At 35.1% G+C, this 12,067-nt stretch overlaps 3 protein-coding genes across 5 annotated transcripts in view; 1 reads left to right on the forward strand and 2 right to left on the reverse strand.

Moving 5' to 3' along the window:
- Nucleotides 1-233: 233 nt before the first annotated feature.
- LOC100183065 (serine palmitoyltransferase 2) lies at nucleotides 234-2,772 on the reverse strand. Its single transcript, XM_002127810.3, has one exon. The coding sequence runs from the start codon at nucleotides 2,741-2,743 to the stop codon at nucleotides 1,226-1,228; it is 1,518 nt and encodes a 505-aa protein (XP_002127846.3). The 5' UTR covers nucleotides 2,744-2,772; the 3' UTR covers nucleotides 234-1,225.
- A 518-nt stretch (nucleotides 2,773-3,290) lies between these two features.
- LOC100180711 (protein AF-9-like) lies at nucleotides 3,291-8,263 on the forward strand. Of its 3 annotated transcripts, none has more exons than XM_026834107.1 (20): nucleotides 3,291-3,472; nucleotides 3,577-3,708; nucleotides 3,783-3,848; nucleotides 4,056-4,197; nucleotides 4,255-4,313; nucleotides 4,384-4,432; nucleotides 4,525-4,631; nucleotides 4,720-4,797; nucleotides 4,864-4,979; nucleotides 5,036-5,110; nucleotides 5,183-5,559; nucleotides 5,635-5,767; nucleotides 6,343-6,416; nucleotides 6,490-6,528; nucleotides 6,598-6,633; nucleotides 6,771-6,936; nucleotides 7,220-7,261; nucleotides 7,516-7,617; nucleotides 7,675-7,843; nucleotides 7,911-8,263. In XM_026834107.1, the coding sequence occupies exons 1-20, from the start codon at nucleotides 3,461-3,463 to the stop codon at nucleotides 8,031-8,033; spliced, it is 2,097 nt and encodes a 698-aa protein (XP_026689908.1). In that variant the 5' UTR covers nucleotides 3,291-3,460; the 3' UTR covers nucleotides 8,034-8,263. The 3 variants fall into 3 exon arrangements, with proteins under 3 accessions (XP_026689908.1, XP_026689909.1, XP_002127917.1); XM_002127881.4 differs by having other exon boundaries at nucleotides 3,292-3,472; nucleotides 3,783-3,908; XM_026834108.1 differs by lacking the exon at nucleotides 7,516-7,617 and having other exon boundaries at nucleotides 3,783-3,908.
- A 2,022-nt stretch (nucleotides 8,264-10,285) lies between these two features.
- The window catches only part of LOC100184610 (solute carrier family 22 member 21-like), a 7,873-nt gene continuing 6,091 nt past the window's right edge, over nucleotides 10,286-12,067 (reverse strand). The window contains exons 7-12 of the mRNA XM_026834110.1: nucleotides 11,882-11,981; nucleotides 11,721-11,818; nucleotides 11,445-11,659; nucleotides 10,811-10,993; nucleotides 10,611-10,755; nucleotides 10,286-10,546 (exon numbers count right to left, since the gene is read on the reverse strand). Of these exons, the coding sequence (XP_026689911.1) occupies nucleotides 10,468-10,546; nucleotides 10,611-10,755; nucleotides 10,811-10,993; nucleotides 11,445-11,659; nucleotides 11,721-11,818; nucleotides 11,882-11,981 (820 nt within the window). The 3' untranslated portion in view covers nucleotides 10,286-10,467. The remainder of the gene's footprint in view (nucleotides 10,547-10,610; nucleotides 10,756-10,810; nucleotides 10,994-11,444; nucleotides 11,660-11,720; nucleotides 11,819-11,881; nucleotides 11,982-12,067) is intronic.

Genomic DNA, 12,067 nt, shown 5'->3' on the forward strand with positions numbered 1-12,067 from the left:
ATATTTCTGCACTTTTAACAAAACAAACATAAGTTCAGCTGTATCATGTTCATGACCACACAGAATTAATATGTTAACATAATTTTCCTATCGATGTGTAAATTTATCTTGCAACTAAACAAATGCTTTTCCACATATTTCGGTATATCTTGAACCAAAGAGATTAAAACCAATCTCTTTGCTTGAACCAATGATAACACTACAGAATGCAGATAGGATCATACAAACCTCAATTAACTTTTGAAATTTATTGTTAAACTAACTATTAGAATTTATTGTTGGCGATTCTGCATCACAGTTAAAAATTATACAACACATTTGTTAATTGTGATGGAACATTAAAAGTTCAAGGTTGTTGATAATATTAGTTCAAACAATCACCAAAAACATCACACAAAATGCAAAGGAAAATCAAATACTTCATTTATAATGCTAATAAAATAGTTAGTATTGGAAATTATAAAAGTTTTATATAAGAATCTCTTCTTTGAAGTTACAACATATCCTATGTTGTATTTTGTGGAATTGTGGAATCTTTAATTTGTGTAACAAGGCAATAAAACAGGAAGTACAGAAACAAAACAATTAATTATCAAAAGATTATCTACTGAAAGGCATATAAATCTGTTATACATATATTCACTGCACACAAAAAAGTAAGAACACAATGCAATCTCTTTTGCCAATCTAACTAAATACCGTACTTGGCAACTAAATAAAAAATTAGTAAGCGCAACAACAATTCAAAATAATTAATTAACAATTTAATTAAATGCAGAAAGATTATTTGATCAGTTTAATAAACATTATATCTCAAAATTCACAGGATTAATAATTTCTAAATTCGGGCATGTCAATGCTACTGTACTTTGTTACAAATTATGCAATATTAAAAATGGTAAGAAAATTTGGTTTTCTAGTAAATTTGAAGGCTAGCATATATGCAATACTGCATAAAACACTGATTACATGGGTACACCTTATATATTCCAATCTCTACCAAGTTATCAACCTTGGTCAGATTCATAACAGGCACAATTTAGTGTTTAACATTAATACAGAAGTACCAGCTGTTTATGATCATGATCATTGCAAACAGTGTTGGTTTAGTATTGAAAAGTAAATAAAAATATCTTAATGCATATTAGGAAGGAATGCAAACAGAATAGACAAAGAAGTGTAATCCACTTTAATTTCATCCAAGCAAAAGTGTTTTAAGCTTAATCTATTTTTTGTATTTGATTTGAAGAATATCTCCAATGCTACTAATTGCATCAAGGGCATCCTGTAGATTTTTTTCAGTCAAGGCAGCAGAGATACAGAAACGAACTCTTGCTTCGACAATAGGTGTAGCAGGAAAGCCCACGACAACAACACCAAATCCTCGACTTAACATTTCACGACTGAAGGCACCAACTTTACATGGTGAGTAAATCAGAGCCGGCACAACTGGTGAATCATCATTTCCATATACTATAAAGCCAAGCTTTTTTAACCCTTGACGGAACATCTTGCAGTTAGAAGCGAGCTTTTGAATTCTTCTTTTGCCTTCCTCTGTGGCTGAAATAACTTCAAGACTGGACAGAATCTGCCTACACACTGGAGGTGCCATTGAAGTAGCATAACAAGCAGAGTGGGATTTGGCACGCAGATGTTCTACAAGACTTTTTGTCCCAGCTATATACCCACCAGCTGCACCAAAACTTTTGGTAAATGTTCCCATCATAACATCGACTTCTTTTGGATGAATACCAAAGTACTCGGTAACTCCACGACCAGTTGCTCCAAGTGCACCAATGCTATGCGCTTCATCCAAAAATACATAGGCTTTGTATTTCTTCTTCAACTTTAAAACTTCAGGAAGATTAATGATTGAACCCTCCATGCTGTAGACACCTTCAACGATTATTAAGATCTTTCTCCATGGTCTGTACCCCCTTGGCTGTCCATTAACGATTGCATTGCGCAACTTCAGCTCCAAATCTTTCATGTCATTATGTTTAAAAATGGTCACATTCGCTCCAGATAATCGACATCCTAGAACCAGAGATGCATGATTTAGTTCATCGCTGAGAATCAAGCATCCTTTCCCAACAAGACAAGGTATGTTCATAGAGTTGGTAGCAAACCCCATTCCAAATGTAACACAAGCATCAACATCTAGGTACCTTGCCATTTTTTCTTCTAACTCTGCATGTATGTCAAGGTTGCCAACTTCGCACCTTGAGCTGCAAACTCCATTTCCATATTGTTGTATTGCCTTTATAGAAGCTTCTGCACATACTCCACTGTTTTCAGCAAAGCCTAGGTAATTGTATGATCCCAAGTTAACAATACCGTCAAGTACTTTGCCAGTAAACTTATAGCTCCAGCCAGATTGTGAGAATTCCCTTTCCATGATTTTAATAACAGGACCAGGAGCACTGCATATAGGGCGGTTAAATACATCATGCAATCTATTGTAAATATTTCTAGTATAAAAGTTTTCAAAACTTGCATAGAGAGAGACAAAGCCGTCCATATCACCTGCTTCTGCAGAAGCGTGGTTTTTCTCGAAGCCATGCTTGCGTAGAAAGTCTCTTAAAAAGCCAAACAAAGTAATTACCCCATAGTTGATATAAGTAATGATTGCCATGTAAAGGGGTGTTGGTTCGAAGTCTTCTTGAAATTGTTTGAGCGGGGAATCCATCTGCTGCAGTTTAGCGGGCCTTTTGAAGCCATTTTCACGAAAATCAGGTGTCATATTCTGCTTCACATGCAAGTAATCTTTTAACGGCTAAAAAAAGTATGATAAAAATAGGATTAGTATATTTATACAGGTCATAGTCACAGGTCTATAGGGTATTTAGTTTGGTGCCAATATAATTCTGAAAATAGCGAAAATGTAGGCGATGCGAAGCCTATAGTTAATATGCTAAATAGATTAAGGTAAATCCACAACCTGTAGTAGTGCCAATTGTTTGTCTTACGTGACAGGAGGCATTATGCAAACCGCTCTAAAACCCGTGTATATCACTCAAGTTAAATTATACCTGCTTTAAAAAACTAACTTAAGTGCACATTTTATTACAGTGCAAACTAAAAATCACTCCTTTGACGCATATGATATAACTTTAGTTTTATGTAGTAATTAAGGTAAAATCTCTACTAAACAAACATTCTGTTATTTGAACCGCTCAACAGAAATAGACGAACTTTCATTCGTTTATATACGAACGGCCAAAACAACCTTTGCTGTCTCTTTTTTTCTACGATTCTTATCTCCATTCTCTCGATTTCTTTTTCTCGCTGCCATTTTCATTTCCCCCTCTCTCGCTCAGATTAAACAGGTTCTTCCGCAAAGCTGTCGTTTGTCGTTTACTGTACTTGAGAGATGTGTATTGCATATGCTGAAGAGTAGCATGAATAGATAGTATTGTATCTGTGATTTGGAACTTGACTAGTCGGAAGCGATTTCAACATGGTCACAGCGGTAAGATACCCATTGTCATTTAATAACAATGCTAATAAACAAACTAGATGTCCCACCCTTTTGCATACATACGGGATAATGCTTAGTTTAATTTCTATTCACAGATTGTTGTAAAGTTGGAGCTGGGCCATATCGCAAAAGCTCGGGATCTGCCAACTTTTTCTGGCCACACACATGACTGGATGGTATTTGTTAAAGGAGCAGAGGGAACCGATATTGCACATTTTGTTGAAAAGGTACAATTCTGAAAACCGCATTTTTAAAGTAGCATATAGGTGTGTGTCATATGATTTATCCAACTTTTCATCAGGTTGTGTTTTGGCTTCATGAATCTTACAATCCACCGAAATGTGTTGTAAAACAACCACCATATGAAGTACGTCAAACCGGCTATGCGGGGTTTAAAATATTAATTGATATTCACTTCAAAAACAAGGTTTTATATAAATAATATTTGTTCTTTTAATATTTAATTTTACATGGTGTATGTGATAGTGTTTAATAGGCCTAACAAATCACTTCATTTATTTTTACAGTAAGTTCAATACACATTTCCTATTTAAATAACATACTTATTTTGCAGTCAGAGCCTAAATCTGTACAATTCCAATACAACATGTTCCTTCACATGGAAAACATGCCTCCTGTCAATCATACACGAGTTGAAATGCTTACGTTTACTAATCCTGCTGAAGATTTTCGCTCCAAACTGTTGTGTGCTGGAGGTAATTTAAAATTAAGTTGACAAATGTTATCTGAACGCAAAATTTTTTGTAATTTAGGTGTTTTGAAAAATCAAGATTCTTTAGACGTTCAACCAAAGGAAAAGAAAAGTTCGAAGGTAAAACACAAAGTATATGAAAAAGTGATAATGCTATGTTTTTGTTTTCATTACATATGTGAAAATCTAGGAATCCAGATATGGTGAGGAATCCCATAAAAGTGGACACAAAAGCAAAGGTTGGTTGTACTTTCCAATTACAAATGTAAAATTGCTTACTTTATTTGCATTTTTAGTAATACTATAGTGACCTATTTTTGTATATAAATAGAAAAGTCAAGTGTAAAGAATGAAAAGTCTAAAGTCAAACACTCAAAAAAAGAAGATAAAAGGAGAAATAGTATAGATGAAAATGAATTTGTTCGTAAAAGAAAAGAGGTAATGTAGCTATAGCCATTCATAGATATTTGTTTATTAGGCAATGTTATCACTGTTGCTGAGTTATTATATTGTTTGTTCTTATTAGGATTCAAAACCAAAGCCGAGTTCATCTACTGTGTCTAACACAGATAAAAAGTCAAAAGAGAAAGTAAATAAATTGAAGGTAAGTGAAGTGTTACACCTGTGGAGGGTAACTTATTATTATATTTGTTCATGTACGGTTGTTTAGATCAAAGTTGAACAGTCTGCGGGTCCTGGTTTATTCTCAAGAGAGGAAAGCATAAATATGAAACAAATCAAGAAAAAGGATAAAAAAGAAGATATTAAAATTGAAAAGGAAAAAAGGTTCGTCTTTTTTGTTTACTGAACCTACAATACATTCCATCTAACTTGCTGTTTAGGTTTACTCCAGAACATAAAATAAAGAAAGAAGCAAAAGAACATTCAGATAAAACAACGGAAAACACAAAACACAAGTAAATCTAATTTAATTGTGACAGACTAGACTTAGAGAAATTCAAAACTGATCCTATACCTTTTTTTCATAGGAAAATCTCCCCAGAAAAGAGTAAACAAAAACGTTCATCAGATTTTAAAGTAAAGAAGAGAAGAACTATGTCATCCTCAGGTAGTGACATGGACATACCAAGGCAAACAGTTACCCCTCCAGTGCGGTCTGATCAAGACCTAAAAGATGAAAGAACAATTAAAAGACATAAGAAAGACAAGTTAAAAGAGCTGAAAAAATCAGAAAAAAAATCAAAAAGGTCATCTACTCCTCAGCGTGAAAGGAAAGTTTCTCCTTTACCATTGCCACAGGTGTACAGTAGTAACACATCAGTTGACATGGAGATATCTAAGACACCACCAAGAGGAAACATGAATCAGTCTTTAAAATCCTCAAAATCTTCATCATCCCACCAAAGTAAGTCATTGTGTAAGTGAAATTTAAAATCCTCTCAAATCGTGAGTGAGCTAATTAGGAATTTTTTTTTCACAGCAAAAAAGCAGAAGACTTCGAAAGCTTCTGAAAATACAAGAGTCACTTCTTCTGGTGTCAAAATCCACATTAAAGATGTCAAGAAAAAACGATCTCCTGAAGCCTTACGTAGAAAGGATACGTCTTCTCACAAGTAAGCATGTTTAAGTCTAAATGAATGTAACTTACTTTATCCTTGCTTGGCCTGACGACAGTCAGTATAACATGGGTGTTCTTTTACCCACACCTTGTGCCAGCTTACGAGTTACAGCATATGTTACTGTGTGGGTGATTATTTTTTGGAATTTTTTGATGTGTGGCTGATAATTTGGACCTCCCATTAGTGGCCACTGGGTTGGAGCAATTTACTGTTAAGTGTCTTACCCAAAGACACGTACGCCTACAATGGTAGCAGCGAAGAGCTTTGAACCCAGTACCCCTGGGTTGGAGGCAGGCGCACTGACCAACTATTCTATGGCATCTGACAGTCTGAATATAGTATTAAGTATATGTATTACAATTTATCATAGTTCTCTTGTATATTTCAAGCTAGAGTAATTACTAATATAGTCTTAGCTCATCAATAACATCTGCTCGTCGTGGGTAAAGCTTTCAAAACTTTTAACAACAACAAAAATCAAGACAATCAAACAACTACATACAATACATCAACAAGATTTCCCCATAATATGTGGACATTTTTTGACAATCCTGATTTCTTGTCAATAGATCCCATTCAAATAAAGTCTCAAATGCAAGTTTGGAGAGACAACCTACCGCCAAGGTTATTCAGCAACAACATGGTAACAAGCCTTCGTGTATATGCATTTCTCGGTAGAGAAACTTGCTTCATCTAACACAAATTTTACTCTACAGATTCCTCCACCTCATCTTCAGATACCGACTCCAGTGACAGTAAGTGGATTTAATTTATGAATATATTTGTTTATTTGAAATAAAGACAACATTTTGTACCTGTTGTAGATAACGAACCAGTGAAGCAATTTGTACCAAGTCCAGGTCAGTAAATATTATCAATGAAAAGAAATGTACAATCTTAATTTTGGTCATAATGGTAATTAATGAACTATAAAAATGTTTTTATTTACATGGATCTTTACAGCCCAAATAAAAATGGCACAATTTCTTCAATACAGTTGCTTCTCCTGCCTCTTCTTCTTCCTCTTCACTTTCTCCGGTACCATCTCCCATTCATTCTGTTCCCAACCTCCTGCTTCCTCTTCCTAAAGAAGACGATGACTCGAATAGTGATTCAATGGAAGATTTCAACACTGCCTCACCAATACATCAACCTCCAGCTAGGTAGCTTTTTTAGATTAGTCTTATGTTATTGTTTATTGGTGTTTGTTGTATTTGCACAACAGTTTTCACCTCATAATTAGTGTGTCGTGCACTAATGTTAAAATTCTGTGTTTTATTTTTAAGCCAACACAAACATATTTTACAAATAAGTTCCTGGCTTCTTTATACTTATTTTTATCTATGTAATGAAAATCATGTTACACACGTGACATTTTAGAGAGAGTTTTCTACAGTCTAATACTATATTTAGTTTGGTTTAATTGATATCATTTATATTTCCCAGAGAAAACAAGAACGTTCATGAAGGCCAATCTCCAATGTCTAGGTACTTTACACCTTGGTAACATATAGAAGGGTGAGGGAAGATGGGACACCCTTTCATTCTATTTTCTAGTCTCAGTTGGTAGTAAACAAGAACATTCAAAAAAATTGTAAAACTGTATGCTTACTCAAATAGACTGTTTTTAATTGTTTAAAACACATCAGGATATTTGGATATCATGTGCTAAAGGTGTCCCATCCTTCCCACCCTACTATACAAAAATTAAGATAAAAAAACTACATTTCATGTTCATGCAGTGACTCTGATGAAGCTGTTTTCCACAACTCACCACTACGTTACTATAACAACGAAGAGTCAGAGTCCCACGATGAAGAAAAACGGTTTCCACCAGAGCCTGCGTAACTTATTGAGTCTTACTTTTTTCAATAGAGATCCTCACTCATGTTTTTTTTCAGTAAAAAGCGAAGAGATTCTGTGGGATTGGAGAGAAAGTTTCCTGTGGTTACAGTTGGAGTGGGCAAAGAATTGCGGACCTATCCTGGTCTAACTCAAGAAATGTTTGAAAAATTACGCGAATTGCAGAGTGTTATAGCTGCCGTAACAGACCAAAACCGATTGAAAGAGGTAATTCGTATTTGACGACAATACTTTGTGTTTAAATTACGTACACTTAACGTAATACATTACACAGATTTTGTCGATTGTGCGGAATTCCGGCAACTTTTCGATGGTTGGTGGTGCAGTTGATTTTGATTTATGTTCGCTGGACCGTAAAACAATTCACAAAATTCAAAAACATCTAAAAGTGTCTTAACCGTTGGAAACACTGCCTGTAATAACAGCGTCCCGCAATTGAATTATATTTGTATCTATTTGCGTGCATTGCTGTAGTTTTAAACTTTATAAAGCAAACGTTCTTGTACAATCACGCCACATACTGCCAAACAATAATATATTGTGAAACACCATAACGGCAACGTATAACGAGTTTTTGGAACCTTCTGTAGCAAAACCAATAAACAAGTATTGTTTTGTGCGAGTTTATTCAATTTCGGTTATTTCATCAACTCCGTAATACTCTTCGTTGGAGATCTTATTATTACCGCCCTTTGGGGTTCGCGGAGTGTTAAGTATGATGTAGGCAACTGTACACAAGTATATGAGAGTGAACAGCACTTGGTAGGTCATCACCGTGCTAAGAAACACCGTTGGGCTCATTCCGACTGATCCGGTAAGCAGGTCTACCACTTTTACTGGGGGCCAATTTGTAATTTGGTTGCACAACGTTCCGTTGCAGCAGTCGATACGGACAGATTGTGAAGATGAAGTTGCATTGCAATTCGAGCTATTGGCACATCGTTTGTCGACAGAGTTGCCATTTCTTAAAACTGTTAGGCACTGCGTTTGCAAGTTGGTACAGTTTTCCTTTGCAACATTACACCCTGCATCATTTGCTTTATTTGAGCAGCTATAGCACTGCATAGCGTAAGCAGTAGTGCAGAAACATAACAAAAAAATCAATGGCATCAAAACTCTAAACATTTTCATCACCGGCAGTTTTACTTATGGATTTGAAAATTTAATTAATTTTTTATGCTTGAAATGTATTGTTATGTGATTTTCATATATACTACATTGTTACGTTTTAATGGGGTTTGTTTCATTTTCTAAAATCTTACCCGAAATGTTGTGAAAATAAGAAACTTCTGACATGCAACAATATTATCTCTATAATAGCTACGCCACACACAACTGTCCATATTACTGTGGGCCATTACACTTGTCGACTTTTTTTGTCGTATGAAAATTAAAGAGGCGTCTCCTTAAAATGGGTTGTTTAAACAAGTCTATTGCACCGGCAGAGTTTTTCGAAGAATCTACAAAGCCCACCTAAAAGTTGCAATGAATAAACGTAATACATACTCGTAATGCATCAAATAGACGTACAGCATGTTTTTTTTATCTTTTGCTGGTCATACTTTACTGCTGCGTGATTTCCGTGTTGGTGATTTGGGAAAAAAACCTAGAACGAATAACACATCCTTTACCTTTGAGCTTGTAGTCTAGTATAGATTATAGATGACCTTACCATAATACTGGAAAGTAGAAGCGAAGAAACCAACGCCAGTCAAGGATGAAATACGCGACCAAAGGTACAATGAGATACCCTAGTCCAAAGCTAACATTAACAGCCAAGGCCGCGATATTTCGCTTGCTAGTTGGAACTAATTCTTGTGCTGTAATAAATTTTATTATATAAAGCTAAAATGGCACACGTAATACTTGGCTTGTTATTACTATAATTAAGGTACAAGTCGAATTCTACATAGCTATAGAAAAAACCAGCCAGATATTGCACTATATGAATGATTCCTGTGAAGTGAATTATAACGATGTATTGCACGTACGATGTGATGAATAATAAATGGATGCAATATAAGCAATAAACATCTATAACCCACGAAAGTTCTCAAGTCTATATCAGCTAATCTATCGGCGAGCGCTCTCACAACAATGAGTGTACTGAAAAAGTGTCTTCGATTGCAACAAAGCATATGTGCAAGCTTTTACCATCGCATACAGGCAGTGCGACAGCATATGGCACTTAACAGTTAACTGTATACTGTTGTCTTGAGAACTCGGTACATCAATTGAATTAAACTAGCACTGATTGAACGTGGGCGTTCGAATACGTATGCGCCTGTATAACGTACTTTTTCATAAAAGGCTCTGCCGCCTGATGCTCTTAAAGTTCTAAACTGCTAGAACTACTCACAATTCAATATAAATACGTTTTAGGCTACTAAAACACGATAAAATCTGTAGTGTATACACAACGGAAAAGGCACATCGAATAAATATGGCAGCAGTGTTTTTAAAGTTGCCTCGAGAGAACATGACATACAGTTTCTGTAACAGATTGGGTATAGGCGTTAAAGTTATCTGCAATTATAAACCATTAAGAATATTAGTAAGTAAATTGTTGTACTTTTCGTTAATTTTTTGATGCCCAAATTAATTGAGTGACAGGTAACCTGTCACTCATTTTCGCATAACCAAAAAAAGTGCACTGACACCGCTCTCGGTAAACCTTTATTCTGCATTGACATTAAAAAACGCGATGATATAGCGACTTACAATATGCAACATAACATTATAATATGTAACGCCACACTATAAGTATAAGGTATAGTCTTTACATATAGTTACTACAAGGTTAAACTTGTTGTAGTTTCTTATAAAGTTTATTATGCTGCGGTGTCTATAGTAGTTGCTTCTGACTTTCTTCGGAAAGATGCTGATAGTTTTCTCACAGAAAACTTGGTCCTGTTTATAAAAGTGAGCAGTAAAATTAATATAAACGTGTCACTTAACCACTCTTTATGTATACCTATATATTTCAAGTTCAAGCGCTTCCTCCACTGTATTTGGCAAACCAGTCACTTTAGTCTCGGGTAACCAAATGATCAAGAAAGTCGACAAAACTGAAAGGCAACCCGTCACATAGAAAGGTATGGATAAGTTCATGGTCTCACCTATACAAGCAGGTTATATACACGTGTTTGTGAAAATCAAAAACATTAACTATACCAGCAAATATTATAAACGGAGAAATGGCGCTTCCAATCCTTGCTGTCATTGAAGCTATTCCGTAGGCTGTGTTTCTTAGTAAAGTCGGAAAGAGCTCACCAGTGTACAAGATGACAATGCTCATTGCAGTTGTAATAAAAAACTTCCCTATCATAGCACTTGCTAATCCAATGTTGACGTTTGCTGGTAGAATGCGACAACATTATTAACGTCTCTGTTGTATATAACGTTAGATTTATGTTGGATTTATCCACATATTAGTAAGGTATACTATAGTAATTATTTTTAGTACGATGGGGTAAGATGGGACACTTTTTTATTCTGTTTTATGGTTCCAATTGTTAGTAAACCAAGAACGTTTAAAGAATTATAAAATTAATGTGCAAAAGGTGTCCTACCTTTCCCCCTATACTAAATAGAAGTTAGGTAAATGTTCCATTTCCTGATTGTGTTTTAAACATTTAACCAGCATCCTATTTCCGAGACGCGGGGCAGCGGTTATATATAAACCTGTAAATATTCTTCTTTTTACTTCCAAATGGAATATGTCCCATAATATTGAACATGTATATATACTGAGATTAATCGGTATTGTAAACCTTTAGTTATTTTTCATATTTCTGTCAAAACCCACCACTTCTCAACATTGGTGTAATTAAACACATAATTCCACTGATGCCAATTGTAAATGCGGTTGAACTTCTTCGTCCTTTCTTGCTCAGGATTAAAGCAGTCGTAACATAAGACACGATATCAACAAGGGCTCCATAAACGCAATTAAGATAAATATTTCCGCCCAAATTAGATGTATTTAAACTAAGAGTGTAAAACCCAAGAAAACTGACGTTCCTGCAATGAAAACTCTTTACTGGGAATCATGTTACCGCATAGCATACCAGCATAAACTTACCATAGCCAACATACAATCAAAACACGTCTCCTTAAAATGGGTTTCTTCAATAAGTCTATAGTACGAGTCGGTTTCTTTTCTGAATTTAGCTGTTTAATCTGTAGATTGTGCATACACCATAAATACATTTAAAATCAAATTGGTTTATCAAAAACACTTACATTTTTTGCATCTAGAAAAGTTTCGTTTTCTTTAGCATTTTTTATTGATGGTTTATCGCTGGTGCGATGGGCTACCCATTTTGGTGATTTGGGGATAAACCTATAAATGTAACACATATTTAATCAACGGGCACGTATATAGATCATTGCAATACTAAACGCACCATAATACTGGAAAGTAGAAAA

This window comes from Ciona intestinalis, chromosome 4 (genome assembly GCF_000224145.3).
Source record: "Ciona intestinalis chromosome 4, KH, whole genome shotgun sequence".
NCBI classification, from domain to species: Eukaryota; Metazoa; Chordata; class Ascidiacea; order Phlebobranchia; family Cionidae; genus Ciona; species Ciona intestinalis.

Bases quoted from the DNA above. Each gene is read 5' to 3' on its own strand.
- LOC100183065 (XM_002127810.3), bottom strand. From the start codon at position 2,743: ATGACACCTGATTTTCGTGAAAATGGCTTCAAAAGGCCCGCTAAACTG.
- LOC100180711 (XM_002127881.4), top strand. The intron at 4,798-4,863 runs GTAAGTGAAGTG...ACGGTTGTTTAG, and splicing joins AGAAAGTAAATAAATTGAAG to ATCAAAGTTGAACAGTCTGC. The intron at 7,844-7,910 runs GTAATTCGTATT...TACATTACACAG, and splicing joins ACCAAAACCGATTGAAAGAG to ATTTTGTCGATTGTGCGGAA.